The 19,251-nt window shown below is 47.9% G+C and overlaps 1 protein-coding gene across 1 annotated transcript in view; it reads left to right on the top strand.

Moving 5' to 3' along the window:
* PNPLA2 (patatin like phospholipase domain containing 2) overlaps window positions 1-10,003 on the top strand; it is a 29,172-nt gene extending 19,169 nt beyond the window's left edge. The window contains exons 4-9 of the mRNA XM_009099278.4: window positions 809-1,018; window positions 1,895-1,955; window positions 2,673-2,840; window positions 3,284-3,416; window positions 3,820-3,942; window positions 4,754-10,003. Of these exons, the coding sequence (XP_009097526.1) occupies window positions 809-1,018; window positions 1,895-1,955; window positions 2,673-2,840; window positions 3,284-3,416; window positions 3,820-3,942; window positions 4,754-5,018 (960 nt within the window). The 3' untranslated portion in view covers window positions 5,019-10,003. The remainder of the gene's footprint in view (window positions 1-808; window positions 1,019-1,894; window positions 1,956-2,672; window positions 2,841-3,283; window positions 3,417-3,819; window positions 3,943-4,753) is intronic.
* The last annotated feature ends 9,248 nt before the right edge of the window (window positions 10,004-19,251 follow it).

Raw genomic sequence — 19,251 nt, 5'->3', positions numbered from 1 at the left:
TGCAAGGACCTACAGCTTCCTTCTCTTTTGGTTTGACCAACATCCTTTTCCTGTTATCTTTGCATGTTGCTTACTCTGCCAAAACCTGTGATAGGGATCATCTTGCTCAGCTCCTTATGCAATTACAGTATCCAAGGAATGTTTTGAGAACATACTACTGGGGTTGCCCTTTGTGCAAGGATAACACAAATGCGTTTATGGTACAGAAGTACAGAACATTCTCTGATAAGAAGATGCCTGTTAAGAGCAAAACCCAAGTCCCTTGTGCTCTGTTATCACATCGCAGCAAGTGGATTCCCAATGTGTATGCATGTGTTGGGATTGCTGCTTGATAAGCCTGCTAGCAACAAATCAGCTGGTTTTACTCACAGGTAACAAACTTTCTGTCAGTGGGGACTTGTGTCTGAGCTTATTCATTTTGAATACAAGAGAAAAATGGCACAATGTCACAGTGTGACAGCTTAGATCAGTGCTAATTTGCACTGCAGGTGGTTGTTGGTGTGTATTATTATTTAATTGGACAGCAGTCAGACCGCATAAGAGTTGTAAGTCAGCAGTCACACCAGTGAATGTGCCTTTCCTACTGAATACTTGTGAGCAACACACTCAACCAAGAAAAAGCACATAACGAAAGGAGTTGTTATAAACAACACAGCTGTGCTGTCACTGGGTTTTACTCCTCCAGTGCTGGGGGATGTATTCCATTCTTTTCACAAGTTGTTGGCACAAACAGGAAAAGGGACACAGAGAAAAATAGCTGCTTCATCAGTTGTGAGAATGAAGGTTCCTGCATTTGTCTTGATTTCAGAGATATGTTGATGGAGGGATTTCTGACAATTTGCCCCAGTATGAGCTGAAGAACACAATCACAGTGTCTCCTTTCTCGGGAGAGAGCGATATCTGCCCACGGGACAGTTCCACAAATATGCATGAGCTGAGAGTCACCAACACAAGCATCCAGTTCAACCTTCATAACCTCTACCGTCTCTCCAAGGCCCTGTTTCCTCCAGAGGCACAGGTGAGTTTCCTGACCACACCAGAACTTGGGGACCACAGATCTTGGGCACTGGCTAAACTCTGTGCACTTTGGCAGGAGAAGATTCCAGACACTGTTAGTTTTGTATCTCGTGCTTTGTCTTTAATCTTGACATTACCAACCCAGTGAGTCGCTAAACCTTGAGCACCTGCACAAGGGTTTGTTTTCTTTTTCTACTTGAATATCTGGAATTCAGGTGGTAGCAGTTGCTTGGAAAGTATTCCCATGTTACTCTCTCTAGAGTAGTCTTTGCCTGGAAATCAGGCTCACTGTAAACAAAGATGTATTGGCCATCAGAACCAATGTGCACTTCAGTGTGTTAAGGTAAGGATGGAGCTGCCAGTAGAAGCCTTTCTACTATATCAGTGTAGCAAGTGGCTCTGCAAACTTTGTGTACTTTTGAGGAGATGCAAGTGCCAAATAGCCCTGACATTTGGACATAGTAAGCATACATTCATGTGCTGAATTACTTGGGCAAGTTTTTTCCCTCCTCTTCTCTAGTCTCAGGTGGCTTTATCTGCAAACACAGTGGCCCTTCCTGGCATCTGCAGGGAAGTATTCTGGGCTGCTTGTCAGAGTGACTGACTGAAGGCTGCCCACAGCAGCATCAGCTGTAGATGGGTAGCTGCAGCTCTGTGCCTACACTTGACAGGATTCTAGGTGTCCCTTCCAATCTAAATTGTCCTGTGATTCCCATAGCCAACCTCCCATTCCTGCTCAAAGCCTGAGCAAGGCTAGCAGGAATGAGGCTTGTTCTTGGGATAGCTCAGGAGTCAAGAGAATTCCTCTGAAGCCAGCATTGTGGTAGGTGTTTGCTCAGCCAGTTTCCATGTGAAACTTTCCTTCCTCTGCCCACAGGTGCTGCGGAATATGTGCAAGCAGGGCTATCGAGATGCACTGCACTTCCTGAAGAGGAATGGTAAGGCACTGTCTATTTGAGGGTGCACTGACTTGCCTGTTCTGTGCCACACTTTGTGCCTTGGCTTTGAGAGTAGTTGATGGTGCATATGAAAAGAGGAAGGGAAGAACTGAACTATGCCTCAGATACTAGAGTATGGAATTCTCGTTAATGAGTCTAGCACTTCAGGAAGGAGAGGTGGAGCGGTGACCTTTGCAGTTACCAACACAGTTGCTGGGCAGCAGTGCCATTTGGACCTCCTGCAAGACACCCTGCTGCTCTCCGTGTGCAGCTGGGTCTGTGTGGTGCTGCCCTCATAGCCCCGGTGCCGGACACTTGAGCGCTGCTCTCCTGCCTCCAGCCGCTGCAGCGCTGGGTGTGCGCTTGCTGCCACCTCGTGTCCGTGGACAGTGATGCGGACCGGGATAACGGATTGCACTGCAGGAGGGAAATCTTGCCTGCAAGATGGGGGACTGGCAGATTATAGCAACAAAACTCTGCAGAACAGCACCCTGCGGAATTTAAAGGGGAAATGTGAGAACTGATGGGGAAGGAGAGAATAAACTTAAACCGCAAGATTTATATCTCCTTGTGGTAAGCATTACAAGAGATGTAAGCTAAAGAGGCTGGGCATGACCTCAGCTTGAGGGGAGTTAGGGTGAAGCAAGGACTGACACTCTAAAAGCCAGGCAGGGCAGCTGGTTTGTGTCATCCTTACAGAATAACTTCTCTTCTCAGGTCTCCTTCATCGTCCAAGTCCTGCCCGTCCTCTCCTTGCCATAGAAGCGGCTCCAGAAGAGAAGAAAGAGGAAGAAACAGAAGCTGAGGACCAACTAGAGGACAACACTGCCCTTGCTGTTGTTGAAGAGCATATCTTGGAACACTTGCCTCCCAGACTGAACCAAGGTATGATTCAAAGGGAGAAATCACAGGTAATCTTCCTGTGCTGCCTGGTCTGCCTCAGAAGATTACTGGGATCTGTGGTTATTGTTTATAGCTGGGGTTGGTCATGCCCAGGGATTGAAATGACACCTGCTGAAGGTTAGATGGATTGGGGGATCTCAGATAAAGTCATGGCTTATACTGTGGAGGCTGGACTGGGAGAGGTTGATTCATTTGACAGTGTTCTGCATGGTAAGGAGAGGAAAGGAGAGGGTCTTGCTGCTCACTTCTTTAGAGTCTGATAAAGGTGAAAGCTGCTGGTTTTAGCTCTGCTGAGGGAATTACTAACCTGAGCAAGACTTCCTTATAAATGGGAGGTAGCTGCCTTAGGCTCCGTAACTTTTGAGATATGGCAAGAAAAGAGTGTCCCACTGGGGATATTCAACCATGTTTTCTTCTGCCTTCAGCTCTCCTGGAGGCTTGTGCTGAAAGAAGAAGTTTCTTGACTGGCCTCAGCAGCATGCTGCCTGTGCGCGTGGCCACGGCCATGATGGTCCCCTACATGCTGCCTCTGGAGTCTGCAGTTTCCTTCACTGTCAGGTAAGCCTTGGGCTGGTCCCTCAGTGGTGCTCTTCCCAGGGCAGACAGGTATTTGATGCAGCTGTAGTGTTTGAATGTCTAGGGGGTGGGATTCTCTCTAATTCTGCACTGCTGGTATTCCTGGGGAAAGAAGCTCTTGACATTTACCTGACATGACTAAAAAAACAACCAAACAAACCCCTACAAAACCGGAAAAACCGAGGACCCCTAACTTTTCCTGTCTTCCTATGTCATTTAGTTACAGCCACTACTTCTAGCTTCAAGGAAGATTGCTGTGTGCTAGAACTTGCCCCAGAAAATGGTGATAAATTTTTGAGCCTTCAGAGAGACTTCGGAACTGGTGCTCTTTTAATCATATTCCCTTGCGTGGCCCAGCTAATGGTTGTCTCCTCTCTCTTTACAGGTTGCTGGAATGGCTCCCAGATATCCCTGAGGATATAAGATGGATGAGGCAGCAGATGACAGAAATCTGCAGCTATCTTCTGAAGAAAGCCAAGAAGAAACTGGGCAACCATCTTTCAGCCAGGTATGGCTGCTTTTCTTCAGAGCACTGTTCTGGAGAAGCCCTTCATTTCCTCTTACACCTTTCAATTCTAGAGACTCTAGTCCACTGGAGTGGAGCAAATAAGGCACAAATTGACAAGAAAGATTTAGCACTTAGGCTGAAATGCAAATCTGGTCCAGGGTTCCTTGGCTTCCTTAGCTGTTGGATAGACTCATGGTCCCCTTTTTTTGTGTCATTATAGGGGACAAAGTCTAATTGTCCCCTATTATGGGGGACATGGCCTAAAGTAAGTCTGGTTAAAACAGTATGCCAGCTTATCTCATGCTCCTTCTGGAAGACAGAAGTGCTTGTCTTTGTGGCGTTTGCTGGTCCAGGATCTCCTGGAAGTCCTTTCCAAGAAGTACTTGTGTTCAAATGACTTCTTCTACCTCAAGCCTGGTTTTTGTGGGGAGGGAATATGGTGGCCAGGGAACACAAGAGAGTTTCCAAATGAGAGTGCTTTGGGCCTGAATGTGTGCCGGTGCTTCTGGACTGAACCCCTGGTTTGAGGCTGTGGCAAGACTGTTGTGTGGACGAGAATAGGAAACTCTCTCAGTCAGGGAGTTCCAGCTGTGATTTGATTCAAGTACAGAGGTGTGATTCTTACCCAAAAGAGTTCATGGTCTGAATAACTGAGAGATGTGAGGGGGGGGGGAAATGGGCACACAGAGACTTCTCACTAAAATCATGTAGTCAGTTTAGTACAAAACAGGACTGTGATAGTGGAGCTCTAGTCTGGTGACCTGCTCAAGTCTTCCCATGTACTGAGTCTTTGCATGTATTTGCCTTTCAGGCTTTACTACCACCTCGAGCTCGGAGGGCCCCAGAAACTGCCAATTTCTCCCCCAGCCCCTTGTGGTGAAGCACTGCCCATGTGGATGAGGAGCCACCGCTCGGTTTCTGACGTCATGATGAAGTGGGAGGAGTACCAGCGCCAGCTCATGCTGGGCTTGCTCTGCATCAACGTGGACATGCAAGCCTCCCTCTTCCCTCGGGAAGGGTTTCAGTTAAAGCTCCCACCTCTAGGCTGTGCAAAAGAGTGCCTGCCACTCTTCTGAGCCTGCTGCTGCAAGGGGATGAGAGTGGGTGGGAAGGGGAATGGACATAGGGTAGGACCAGTCTCATCCCTCAGCAGCAGGCTGCCCCATGCTCCTGAATATGTTGCAAAGGGGATTTCCCCTGCATGGAGACTGGTGGAATTGACTGTAGACATTTGTTGCCCACTGGGCCAGGCAAGGGACCTTTGTGTTCACAGCCACACACAGGCTGATTCCTTGCTCTAGACTTGTGGTGAGGCCTGGCCATTGCCTGTGGCCAGGCTGATGCTGACCCAGCTGGGCTCTCCCATATAGTGCACTTTGAATTGCCACTGGCTTTTTACCGCCAAATAACCAGGATGTAGATGACGCTCTCAAGTTCATACAGCTTTTACCTCCCTTGGTTTTTCAGAGCATGTGTCTTGATTCCTCTCCTTAATTCATCTGACAACCCTTAGTTCTTTGTGCTACTGAAAGATGAAGTAGCCTCTTGCCAAACCAATTTTTCTCATGGCTTTCAAATCTCATCCTGACTTTCTTCTTTGCTGAAATCATGCTCTTTCCTCTCTCCCTTAATTGCATCCACACCAGAAGCCAGAGCTGGTCCTGCAGCAGACTATACTGGAACTGCAGAAGTGTAAAAAAGTTATCTGTTTTCCCTGATTCATGTTGTCCTCATCTCTCCCTTTTTGATTGGGGTCCTCAGGGAACTACTGTGACTTGAACTCTGAATGTTAAGTGATTGAGCTTATTTTAAAAAGTAATTTTGACAGATTATTTTTTTCTAGGGAAACATGTTGAATTTGAGTCCCTATTCCTCACTCTGTGGGGTTGCCCTGAAAAAAGCTCAGCCTGGCTATCTCAGCATCAACTTAGCTGAAGCAATATGAAGTGATTGTAGGATGATGAGAATTGTGCAGGGCATGTCATTTTTGAGAGGTTTGTGGTGGAGTGTCACAGCAAGTGCTGGGCGAGTGGCTGCCTCTGACAGGGATCAGTTGGGGTTTGCTCCTTAAGGGGCTGTACAACTGAGGCAAATTCCAAGTAGGTGATAAAGAATGGATCTCCTGCCAAACTGAGGCTTTTATCGCTTGTTCAGAAAGTTTGGTTGTTGAGGCTTTGGAGCGAGAAGGATTTAGGCTTGTAGCTACACCAGCATCCCAGCTTGCCTGTCTCGTGTTGTGGCTCACAGGTCCTGCTCTGCAGCTAGCAATAGCAGGAGCATGAGAAGTAAAGACTGTTGATGTACATGCAGCTCCTTGGAACTGGCTCCTCTTTGTCTTGCCCCTTAAAAGTCCAGAGCTGTAGCAGAGCAGGACTCTGCCTTGAGGCACTGCCTTTTCCGCAGTGGTGTGGTCATGGCTTGTGTGAGAAGTATGAGCTCCCTGTTCTTCACAGGGTGAGACGTGGCTTCCTGTGGGGATTGCATGGACTTAAGTCTTCACACTCTGACAAACCCAGCTCCTGGTATATTTTTCTGCTGCTTGTCTTGCTACATGAGGCGTCTTCTATCTCTCCTAGTATAGTGTGCAATGGCCAAAGCCAACATATGCTGTCTTTGCTGGGGAGCAGGACAGGGTATCAGAAGCTTATTATGTAGCCTATACACAGAATAGTAATTTTTAATAGACTCTATTTTGCACCTTAGATTTAGAAAGGGAAAATAAACACAGAAGCTGTTCTAATCACTGGAGAAAGTAGTAAATCTTCATGAGCAGTGTGGGTGACAGGGTGGATGCTGTTTCCTACGAGCACAGTTGTGCACTGGGCACGGGTTTGGTGTTTGTGTGGAGACAGGTAAGCATCAGGACTTTGCTGCAGTGGCTGTGCCAAGCTGGGAGGCAATGGAGTGGGCCTCTGCCCAGGAGGCAGTGCAAGAATGAACTTGTGACTTAGATTGTCACCCCACTGCCCTTGCTGAAACTATGTAACACAAGGGCCTGTGCAGTTTACAAAGCAGGCCTGCACTTAATGCAGTCGGATTTAGTCTTCAGCTTTGCATAATTAAGTCAGGGAACAGGGAAGTCACTACAGGAAGAGAAAAAATTGGAGGATTCTGAAATCAGGATAGAACATTCAATTACCAAACAAGTCGATCTTGTGATTGTTTAAAGCCCTCAGAAAAAAATGCTAGATGCTAGTGGAAGTGAACCAGCAACAAGCTACTGTCACTTAGAGGAAGCAAGATTAATTTGATGAAAATTGGAACTGAGAAAAAGTGTTCATGTAGTGGGTTGGTAGGGGATTTCTTTTCTTCCACTGTTTTGGACTACCTTCTTGGGGGGAATGGCACACACACAGCTACCTACATTGCTAAATACATATCTCTTGTCCCTAGTGCACACAGAGCAATTGGCAAGAAGATAGAGATATTTAGTGGCAAGAAATTAAGGCATTTTGTCTAGAAGCAAAACATCTGAGAGGGGCAAAACTGCCTAAGGAAAATCTTGTGTTTAGAAGCTGCTGCCCTCTTGACTCTGCCTTTTTTTTGTTTTTGTTTTTTGAGTTAATATATGGGTGGAGAAAATGATGCAAGTATTTTTTTTCCCTTCTTCCTGGACTGGTAAAACCACTGAGTGATTATGTAAACCACTAAACTATGAAACAAAATAATCTGGCAACAGTGTGTGCTGAGAAGTTGCAGCTTGGCGCAACTTATCCCTTGCCTTTTGCATCAGAACTGACTGGTCTGGTGCTGACTTGGCTGATGCCACTGTCTTCCAGTGCTCTGATCCAGAAGGCTCGGGGATTTTGGTTCATGCATTTGAGAAGAACAACAGCTGTGCCTGGTAAAGGGCCCAAGTTTTGTTCTGTGTTTCACCTCATCTGTAGTTTAATTTATTATATCAACTTCTCCACAAGAAACTTTTGTACACTTCAAACTATAACCACAAATCAAAGTCTGGCTTTAAAAATAAAGGTCTAACTCTTCTCAAGGAAATTCCTGGTTTTCCTATGCTAATTTGCAGGGTGTGAAGGATACTGGGAAAGTACCACTCTGTATTAACCCTTTCTTTTCCTATTTTTATTTCCCAAGTGTTACAATAGCTATTGTGTGATAGCCTGTTGGCTTTATAGATTTGAGCTCTGATAAACAAACTGCAGATCTGTTAAAAATACCTGACACTAGCGTCATTTTCCTTTTGAAAAGTTTCACCCATTTGCTTGAAATTCTTGCTGCTCATCCATCACAGATTGCAAAGGATGAAGGAGTTAGGGAAGATCACCTTTCCCACTAATGTAGAAAAAAAGGCTGTGTCAGCTAGTGAATAGATTTTTGTTATGCAGTACTGCCTTGTCTAGATGAGACCCCACTCTTTTTGAAATCTCTGGAAACCTTATGATAAACTCTGGATTGGATATGGTGGGGTTTATTACAATAGCGCTCACTGGAACTGTTCACCCCCTTGTTCAGTGTGTACCTCATGGTGTACAAAGTTATCTTCTGGGCAGCCATGGCTGATTAACCCTCACTTGCCAAGTCCGTAGGAGAAAGGTCATCTGTGGCAGTTAGTCCTTTCTGCTCCAAATTGTGTGACTGGGCAGCCCAGCAGGGCTCTCCAGTGTGTGGTGAGTGAGAGGTCAGGTTCCTGGACAAAAATTCATATTTTAGTCTATGTCCAGTGGTCCTTACAGCATTCACTGGATTCCTGTGGGAGTCCCAACCCTTGCTGCCCTTTCCACTGTTTCACATAAAGGGCCTGTGCATTCAGGAATCCACTGTTTTTTCCTCCTTCCTGTCTTATTAATTGCTGCTTTTAACAAGGCTAATGGTGACCTTGTTGTGCATCTAACCAGCTCCTAACCTGCACAACACTGTAGACTGTGTGTACAACAGTCTGTGCCTATGGCATGCTCTGTAACCCCCAATTAGTGTGTAGTGTAATTGGTTTGGTTTGCTGCCTGCCCTACTGCTAATACTGTTGCAAGCTGATTTTCAAGGGATAGGAGAAAATACTGACCACTATGTATAGGACCTAGGAATTGTTTTCTCATGTCTTCTTGGAAGGCTGTGTACCTGCAGCACTCAGAGATTAAAAGAGAATCTGCTTCTGCCAGCACTGGGGTGTCCCCAGTACTTTTATATTCCCCAGTGGTTTTATTAATTTGTAAAAATTATCTAGTAATTCACTACTTCTTTGGAGAAAAGAGCTCCCACTTTTGCCAAAGCAGTTGTGGAAGAAATACCTGAAACTCCGTGTGTGTTTATTTCTTAGGGGAATAAAACAATAGTAAATTTCTGCTAAATATATGCCAGATGTGTTGAGTGGCAGGGTCGCCAAAGTCACAGGGCCTTGCCAACAGTTTTCTCAAGCTTTGTCTTCTCCTTAAATCAGTGAGAGAATGGACCACCTCACCAGCTTGTTTGTGCCAAACACACTCTGTGCCTTTACAGTGGGCTCTGGCCGCCGGTCCCTCTGGTGTCTGCCTTTGAGTGCAGCAGGACTCGCTCCCCTCTCCTCTCCCTCCTTCCCCTTGCCAGCTGGTGGGACTTTGCTCCTCTTCCAGCCTGCAGGCAGCTCCACTAGGACAGCCCCTAACTGCATCCTCCTCACTCTTTGGATCCACATCAGCCCTCCTGCACAGGGAGCACAAAACTCTAGTTCCAAACAGAGGACTTAGAAAAGTAACTTTGAAATAAATACCTCTCACTTCTGGGGTTTTCTCTTGTTCTTGAAAATAGGATCTAAAGCAGCTCTTTGAGCTTGGTGCGTCCTGGGACTCCACTGCTGCTGCTGAGTTTGAGAAGACCCTTAAGTACACAACACATGTGGAGGTCCTGTGGAAATTACTGGTGTCAGAGCAGCAACTAAACCAGCAATAGCATAACATGTATTTATGTGGCAATGTCACTAAGTAGTGTTCACAGTCACTTTAAAAGTTCAGTATTAAATTGTTGATGCTTTTTTTTTCTTCCTGTTTCTATTTTCTAATGTTTTGCTGAAGAAAATGTAACTATTTATTTTGGCAGAACTATATCTTCTAATAAAAACTTTCTCAGTATATTTACCTGGCTCTGGTACACTGCTTCTCTTGCCGTTTAAAGGTTTATTAAATATTTTTTTGATGTGCTGTATGATGTGGATTTGTTTTGCTAGGCCCAAGCCCATTCAAGTTCCTCTTGGGGTCCACATTTATCAGTACACAAATAAAGGGGGCATTGATCTACAGGTGCATTTTGGTCCAGTTCTGATTTACTCAAGCCTAAGTGTCCCAAGTGCTATTAGCCTCTGTTTATTGGAGATCTGTGTCAGACCTGGGTTTCCAGGAGGAATTAAGCACCTTCGTGTGGGAATAGCAGGTGTTTGGCACCTGTGAAAGTGTTAGTAAAACGTTATTCACAAATCTAAAACCTCTCTATTACGGGACCACCTCTTGAGGAAACTGACCTGTCTCTCTCGAGAGTCTGTTTCCTTGCCGGTGAAATAGATGGTAGTGGCTGTTGTGTGTCTGCCTGTTATGACAGATACCGAGGCAGGCCTCGGTATCTCTCCAGTTGGAGCGCATGGAAACCACCGGTCCTTGGGTTGTGGGAAGGCCGGGGCTCTCCTTGGTGCCCGCCCAGGGATCTGGGCACGGCCGCCCTGGAGCCGCGGCCGGGATCGTTTGGAGCCTCACACGGGCTGGGGCTTGGCGCTGCGCGGCTCTGGGGGACGCTACAGGGCTCGTGCTCCTCTCTGTCCCGGCTTTTGACAGCCGGAAACTTTAGGGAGAAACTTTGTTCTGTGCTGCCACGCGACGGGGACAAGTGCTGTAAGTAGCATTATAGGACGCAGCTGGTAAAGCAAACAGCTTTCTTAACCTCTAATGACTGCCAAATAACAACACCGCCAGCCCGGTGCTGTTAATCACTGAAATGGATCCTTCTTCCATAAAGGCGCCCGGGCGGTGCCGGTGGCTCCGCTGGGGGAGTGGCCGCGATCGGGGCTGGGTGCGTGGCTCTCCCGGCCCTCGGGGGAGCTGCGGCTCGGGGCGGGGGCAGTGCCGCCTATCCCGAGGGCCCGGCCCGGCTCCCGCTGCTGCCGCCCGCCCGCCCGCCGGGTTCGGCCCGGCCGCCCGCCCGCGGCCCCGCTCATTTCCGGCCGGGGCCGCCCCGGCGCCAGCGGCGGCTCCGCTCCCGCCCGGGCGGCCGCAGGTGCCGCTCGCTCCCGCCGGGCCGGGCCGGGCCAGGTAAGAGCCGTGCGGGCAGTCCGGGGCGGCACCGGCGGCAGCGGGGCGGGGGTGCGGTGCTCCGGGGCCGGTCCCCTCCCGGAGCAGCCGCCGGCTTTGCCCGGCCGGGACTCGCAGCCGGGGTGCTGGGGAGCGGCTGCCCCAGCGAAGGGTCCGCCGGCGCCTTCACCCTCGCCTCGCCGGCCTCCCCTGCGGCTGTGGGGAGAGGGCAGCGGAGGGCTGGGGGCCCTGCGTGCTGCGGGGTCCTCGCCTGGCCACTGCCACACACCTGCCCCGTCCCCAGCCGTCCGAGGTCCCTCGGCGGTGCCGGACGGGTACGGAGCATCCACGTTCCTGTGCAACCCTGCCTTCTCCTGCACACGGCGCTCCTGAGGCGGAGCTGCGGCCGTGCCACGGGATGGGGAGCGCTGCCCTGGTGGGGTCCGGCACGGGGAGCTGCTGCCACTTTTGCCTTCTCTCCTCTTCTGTCGCTGTGAAGTCTGCAGGCTCCTTTGATATGCGGTCACGGAACTCTGGTCTTTCTTGTTGAATCTGAGTGGAGACCTTGTTATTTTCTCTTTTCCGTTTAACAGCATCCTTTATTCATGGAATACTCTTTCTTGCCATGGTCCGGGTGCAGATGACACTGCATCATATGCTGCACAGGATGCTGCAGGTTCCTACAGCAGCCGTGTTGGTGCTGCTTTTCCTTCTCTGGAAGGAAAAAAGTACCAGAGCTTTCCCTGTCCTAAGACTGCGGTGTCTTTCTCTTTAATATCTTGCACTCATGGGATGCACTTCGGTGAATTTGTGTGTTGAACCTAAGTCCTTCCTGTAGGACTTCCTGAAAACAGCTGAGGGGAAAAGAGGTCAGCTGAGGGGAAAAGAGTGTCAGACACAGGGAGATGGCTGTGCTCAGGAATGTCCTGAGAAGGCAGGATAGTCCAAACACAGCTTGCTTGTTTAGTTGTGACCTGCTGAGTTCTTGCTTTTTCTGATGGTTGTTCTGCATCAGAGGGGGCTCAGAATACCTCAATTTCTAGCTTTGCCTTATGCAGGCTCAGGGGCAGTTGTACCTTATTTTTCATGTTCTTGAGCTATATTTATTTCTGAGGATCATCTAACAAGCTATATGTAGCTGAATATATATCTATACATATACATCTTCTGAGGACTGTGGAAATGCTTTTCATGATCAAACAGATAATCAGTTTTATGTGTCCTTTCACTGTCCAGTTCAGGTGGTCCAGAGGAGGTTCTGAAAAGCTGCTGGGGTGGAAGAATCTTCTCTTTGCCAGGACGCCCTGTTCCACAGAGTCATGTGAGGCCTGAGATAAAACATTTTAGAATCCTTCATGAGATGGTATAAAATGTCTTTGAAGCTACCTTGCTGGGCAAAAAATATTCTCATTCCCTGGAGTGTCACTCTTCTCTTGGCTTTTTGTGGCAAGCTACAGTGGGAGTATCAAATATCCAACTGGAAAATCTCCTTGGTCATTTTGTCACCATCAGATAGGAAAATTTCTCCCCCACATCCCAGTTTGATGCATTTGATGAATCAAGAGCCTCCTGTCTACTGACCCAAAGATGGTGCTGCAAAGCAGGGCTCCATGTGGGGCTGTCTTTAGCAGCACACACACAGTGCTGGGGAACTGCTGTTCCTCATGACTTTGCCAGGCAGCCTCAGAAAATGAACTAATGGGACGAGGACAATTGACAGCAACAGAAATCACATGGGCTCAGCTCTGTGCACAGTGCTCTTCATGGTCAGAGAGCTTTAAGGATATTGATCCCTATGTACAGCAAACTAGGTTTGGTTTCTGTAATGCAGCTAGTCACTGTCTAAATCTTTTTGATTTCATAAGGCTGCTCTGGGGACTGAATCCTCCCTCTTCTCCTCCCCTGCTTTCAGGAGCTCATCTTGGATTTAAGGACAGTGACAAGAAACTTCAGCTGTAGCAAATGTGTCATCTTTCACTGAGTGGAGCAGTGTCTCCCTCCTTCCTGCCAGCTGCCTTGGCTTGCTCTCCCTGTGAAGTCTGGGCTGGAAATACTTGGTTTGCTCTTTATGTCTGAATCTCTCAGGATTCATTTGCTGTCCTACCAGAACAGCAGAATTGCAACAATTAGCAAGAGCTTCTGTCCTTTGTCATCGTGTATCCTTGGACATACCCCTAGCCCAGCAGCTTGAAAGGGAGGTGCTGTGGATGTCCTCATTGACCTTCCTAATATTTTCCTAGCCATGTTTTCTTTTCCTCATCCTGCATCCCTAGCCTTTAATTTCTTGGCTGATGCTGAGAAGAATTCCCTCTGCATGGCCCTAATGCATATTTTGCTAAGCAAACCTGACCTCTGCAGCTGTGCAAGGAGCACTGGGAGAGATCTCCTAAGTATTCCCATGGGCTTCTGCTGTGGCTAGGAGCACCAGGTGCTCCCCTCCAGCCACATGATCAAAAGATTTGCCAACCCTAAGCTTTTATATACCACCAGCAACACATAAAAAAAAAATTAAAAAATGGAAAATTACATGTTATTTTTTTAAGTCACATTCTTAATTTGCTTTTTCCTGCTTTTTTCTGATTGTTTTGAAGATTTCTGCATGTCTGTATAAGCTGCCAGGAATGCTTGAATCTCAGTATTTCACCTGACTGCAGGACCTAGGTGCCTCAAGCAGAATAACAAATATTGTGAGCTTTGGGAGAAAACAACACCCAAAGTAGTGGTGGGTTGTGGTTCTGTGGACTTTCAAATGAAGGCTGGAGCCATGCTGGGCTTTCCTCTGCCTAGTTCAGTCTGAAGTAACATGGCTGGGAAGCCCTGTGGGCTTTTTAACCAAATGTTTTTCTCTTAACCTTGTGTGACAGAGCACTAAAGCAGCAACAAATACTGTCTTGTGTTCTCAGAGACGGTGGCTTAAATCTAATCATAGGTTTGTTTTGGAGGAAATGAGATATGGTGCAATGCTTTGGAAGGGTACAGTGTTCTTATCTGCTTGGCATAACTGGAGGAAAATCTGTCAAGTGAAAAGAGTGAGAGCAAGGAGGCTTGTAACATCCCTGCTTTCTATCCAGTGAAGTGTGTGATTGCAGTTAATTTAGCAGAGATGTCATCTGAAGGAGGAGCTCTTGCCTCTGCTTCTGTACCTTCAGTCTCTGCTGGTACAAGACTTTGTATCACTGTTCTGCACCAGTTACTGTCCCATCTGTGTGGAAAGGATTGCCTGGTTCAGAAGGATGTTTGAGGATTACACATACCTGAAAGCCTTGCAGGAAAGGCTTGTGTTGTTCTGGGGATGGCAGGAGAGCTCTGAAAATGTGCCTGGGATCTGTGAACCTCCTGAGATTTGCTGTAGTGTTCCAGCACTGTGTGGGCTTGGGGCTGGCTTGAGCTTGTGTTGTTGGCAAGATCCTGGCAGGTGTAAAGGTGTCCCTGCCCACAGCAGGTGAGGTATCCTGGGCTGAGGCAACCTGTGTTTCTGGAGAGATGCAACCTGTGTTTCTGGAGAGATGAGACTATGAATAAGGGGAAAGCTCTGAAGGTCTATCCTACAGCTTTTTGAAAGAATTAGCCCTTAGCACATGTGCTGGATGAAAGTAAAGCAGTGCAGTAAAGGCTTGAAAAAAGCCTAATTTTTGTAACTCTGCAATAAAGGTAACGTTTCTACCTGTTTGTTGCTTCCTACTTCAAGCTCATCCAATGAACAGCAGGCAGGATATCTGCAGACCTTTGGAGGAGTAGCTGAGTGGTGTTAAAAATAAAATTGCGGAATGTCTAAATATGTCATTTAGGCTATGGGAAGCAAACCTTTTGGGAAAACTTCAGCTATGTTTGGATATAGCTAGGTGAGTCAGGCCTCTGGAAAAGGAGACAGCAAACTTGCAGGCTAGCTGCCTCCCCCCTTGGCTAGGCATTGTGGGAGCTGGGCAGAGGTTCAAGTGCAGGGAGGCGGATCTAACACATCCTACAGGAACTTGGTGGCCCTGACTGTTACAGTAGCTAAATTTCTCTCCACTTTGTTCAGTATAACATCTGTGAGTAAGAGTAAGGCTTTTATCTGCCTTATTTTCCCTTCTTCTTCTTCCCTCTGGAAAATGAAGAGGAGGCAGCCAAGCTCATTTCCAGCTGGGAATTGAAGGGGTAGGTGACCTATAGGTTGACAGCATTGCAGATGTTGAAGTCTTATCTCCAGACAAGATTTCTGCCTCCCTGTAAAAAGCTCTGCTTTGTCTCCTTGCAAGGAATAGTGGGGCTGTATTGTGTCTAGGGAGGGTGAGCTGTGCCTGTGCCAGCACCTGAGCTGAAGGTGGAACAAGAAGTGTATGTATTGCCGAGCTTTATTTTCCCCCCAGCCCTAATTGGTGGACTGAATGCCCCGTTTTCGTGGGGTGGGACAGGCAGGCCAGCAGAGCCATCTGCTCTGGGGTAAATTGCTTCAGGCTGAAGCTCCTGGCCCCTGCCCAGCTCCCCTCCTTGGCAGGGGCTGAGCTACTGAGCTTTGCCCGAGAAGAAAGAGAAGAGTCATCATTGCTTAGATAAGATAAAACATGACCAAAACCCTTGGCAGGTGTGGCTAGAATCTGACTGGAATTGGTGCAGCTCAGAGGAATAGCCAGGCTCTTCAGCTGCAGGGAGGGTGGCAAAGGCTCTTTAAAACATGGAGACTTGATGCTGGAGCCCAACAGGGAAGGTGAGTGCAAGGCTGTGAGTGAAGGAACAGCCACCCAGGAACCCTGTGGGTGGCTGTTCCCAGAAGGACATCTGCTGTGTGTCCCTGTGGCTGTGTCCTGTGCAGACTCTGGTGTGGATGTTGCTCCATGGCAGCTCCATCAGCTTGGTGCCCTCCGAGCAGGGCTGTGTGGGTGACCTGGTGTCTCGCGGGGCTGAGAACCTCTTCAGCACCAGTGTCTCTCTCTCTCTTCTCCTTTGGTTTTTGAAGTTCTGAGATATCTGTTGTCCTGAACTGTGTCCTTCCCTCTGAGATCATGGGAACTAGGAAAAACTTTCTGATTTATTGGAGGGAGAAAGGACATGTGGGTGCCCCCACAAATGTTCACGTTTTTTCTCTATCACACTTTGCTCCCGTGCTTGAGAGCCACCTTCCTTCTTCCTTATCCTCTTTGCCTCCTGAAGGAGTTTGCAAGATGCCTGATCTACCTTTCCTTTCTCCCAGACCTGTAGCCAGAGGGGTAATCCTCTGTTCCGGTAGAGGTGCTCAAACCCCTTTGATTTAATGGATTTCCTATGGCGCAAAGTCTCTTTCGCTTCCTATGCAAATCCGGTTGCTCAGTCAAAGCCGCTAAATGCAAATGGACCCACTTGTAGCTGTTCCCTCTCGAAGAGCGGTGTGGGCTTTATGCAGAGCATGAGGATGAGACCTCGGGAGCTGGGGGAGCAGAGCAATACATGGATTTGTGCCGGAGAGAGGTCAGCATGATGGTAGTTCAGCTGTTCCCAGGCTTACGAGGTGGGATACCAGGCAGGATATTTCAAGCTGTCGGCATCAAATAAATGAGTGTTTGTAGGAATGGGTTAACACCTGCTAGTTATGGGGTTGGGGGGCTTTGCTGGTTATTGCCTCTGCTCTCTCCTTACCAAGTCCCTGCTGCACTCCAGTGCAGAATCTGTGCCGACTGGGATTTGGTGACTCAAGCCACTCTGACTCCTGGATCCCTTTCTTGTATTCAGGCTGGGCAAATAATGTTCAGTCTGTAATCATGCTTGAGAGCTCTTTCTATTGCCCTAGATATGGGGAGCTGGAGTGATGCTTAGATTGGCTTAATCCAATTCCATCTGAAAATCCACTGCTCTGAACAATAAATGTTGCTTGTGGGGGGTGGTATTCAAGTGTCTTTACTAAATCAAAAACCTTTTAAGCATTGGTAGATGAAGCCTTTTTCTTTTCAATGTGTACCACTAAATACACAGGATGTGCAGTATGGTTGAATTAGCATTACTATGGGAACCATACTTTTTGTATTTCCTGACCTTTATCCGTGTAACACTAAGGATTCATTAATGTGCCTCCAAAGTGTGGGGTTTTGGGGTTTTTTTTGGTGTGTTTTATAAGCTTTTTTGTTGTGGTCAGTACTAAGAGAACCTTTATAAAGAACCCTAGGAGGAGATTAGAGATAGGACAGGGTGCAAGGTGCAGGAAAGCAGTTTGCTCCCTTTTTTGTCCTGTTCTAGCAGCATCCCAGCCAAGACCATGGATCAGTGTCAAACAGGACTTCTGCAGCAATGGTGAACAAAGTGGTGAGTAAAATCTCCTGCTTGGAAGCAGATACCTTACTTGGTATGGGTTTGTTTGGTTTTATTGGGATTTTTGCCACAGCTGCACTGGGATTTTTGCCCCAGGGATTTGGGGTCCTGCAGCTGAGGCAAAGCTGAGCCTGTGATGAATGGAAAGGTGATCGTGCCCTCTGCTAGCAGAGAGACTTCCCAGATGCTCAGGGGAACTCCTTGGCCCTGTTAAATCTGTAGTAAAGACAACTGTGATTGTTTGTAGTAAGCTTCATGTCCATTTTTTAGTCTGGGTTTTGAAATAACAATCTTAAAATAATAGGGAAGGACCTGTCTTTGCCTTGCTGCTGGGAGAATGGGGCTGTTTGGAGCTTCTCTCTTTTCAGATTGATGAGGTCTCTGCTGTTTGGACACCAGCTGGAGTCTTCTCAGTGGAAATTCAGTGGAAGAGGGAGTTTTCCTTTCTGTAAGGGTGGGCTTGTCTGCTCAAGATTTGTATGGCAAAGCTTGTTTCCTGGGCAAAAGAGGCGTTTGGGTAGGGGTGAGAAAAGGGCACAAAACCTTACCAGGTGATGAAGAGCCAGCCTGCCAGGGTCTTAACACTTTCCTCTTTGTCTTTCTTTTGTCACCTTACCTGAGAAGACCTCAGGGTTAGCTAGTAGGACCTGACACAGCTGAGAGCATCTTTGTGCTGCCTGGAGACTCAGAAACTGCCACTGAGTGGCAAATCCCCATCAGCATCTCCAGCTGTCAGCAGGAGGGGTGGCTTTGCTTCCCTTTTGGGGATGCTGTGGGATAGAGTGGTGTTCTGTCAGTGGCAGGACAGAGGCTGGCATTTCTGGCTGCTTTAGTGAGACGGTCCTGGGATGTGCACCCCACCCCTGGTGTGTGTTTTATGATGCTTTGGAAACATGCTCCTTGTCCTGTCATCTTATGCTTTGCTTCTCTCTTTCCTGAGTTCTCTGTGCTTCTCTTTGTGAAAGCAGGTTGCCAGCCTCGTAAAACTGGATTTAAACTTGAGGCAGGATTCACAGGGGTAGTTTCCACCTCTTGCCTGGTGGAAACTGGTTGAGGGCAAAGCAGCAAGCTAAGCAGAAACACAGCTTGAGTTTCTCAGGGAAGGTAAGCTCAATGTGAGATGAGGGATCATCTGCTTTCTTACCCCTTCTCCCCCTGTTGCCTAAGGCAGCCCAGAAAGCCCTTCTCCCTCGAAGCTGTGCACGATTACAAGGAAGCTCAAGGGCAGGTTTCCTTGTGCTGCCCTCTGAACTGAGGACTAGGAGGCTGTGTTGGAAAGGGGCTGAGATGCGTAGGGAGCAGTGCAGACCACACCTCCTGGCTTGGACCGGCTCTGATCCTCTATTTACAGTGGCCGTGTTCCTTCCCCGCTAGCTTTTTGCTGTGGAATATCCTGCTGCTTCCAGGGAAGTGGAGCAACACTGTCCTGCTGCTCCAGGTATTTGGGGACACCTGCAGAGAGATAAAATGGGGTGGAGGGGAGGGAAGAGCGTCTCTCATTTGGGCAGAAAATTGTTCTAGCAGGAAGTCTGGACGAGTCTGTGAGTTGCTCTGTCTCAGCAGAGTTTCTCCCTAGGAATTTTCTGTTCCAACTTCCTGCTTTTGCTTTAAAGCAGCAGAGTGGAGCTCACTGAGTGCAGTGGCATTGTATATCACTGCAAAAATCAGTTGTCAGTTCTGTGATAGAGGAAGGAAAATTTATTGTTTGGTTTTCAAGAGCTGGGGGTGCTTAATTAATTAATGCTTCAGTTTGGATCACTTGAGGTCTTTGCAAATGTCGAATTGAAGAAACTTGCTTCAGTTCTGATGTGGTTCTGAGAGATGCTTAACTGATTCCAGTGACTTG

Source organism: Serinus canaria, chromosome 5 (assembly GCF_022539315.1).
Source record: "Serinus canaria isolate serCan28SL12 chromosome 5, serCan2020, whole genome shotgun sequence".
Classification (NCBI taxonomy): Eukaryota; Metazoa; Chordata; class Aves; order Passeriformes; family Fringillidae; genus Serinus; species Serinus canaria.
The sequence above is the reverse complement of the archived record's forward strand: the minus strand, read 5'-3'. Positions and strand labels throughout refer to the sequence as shown.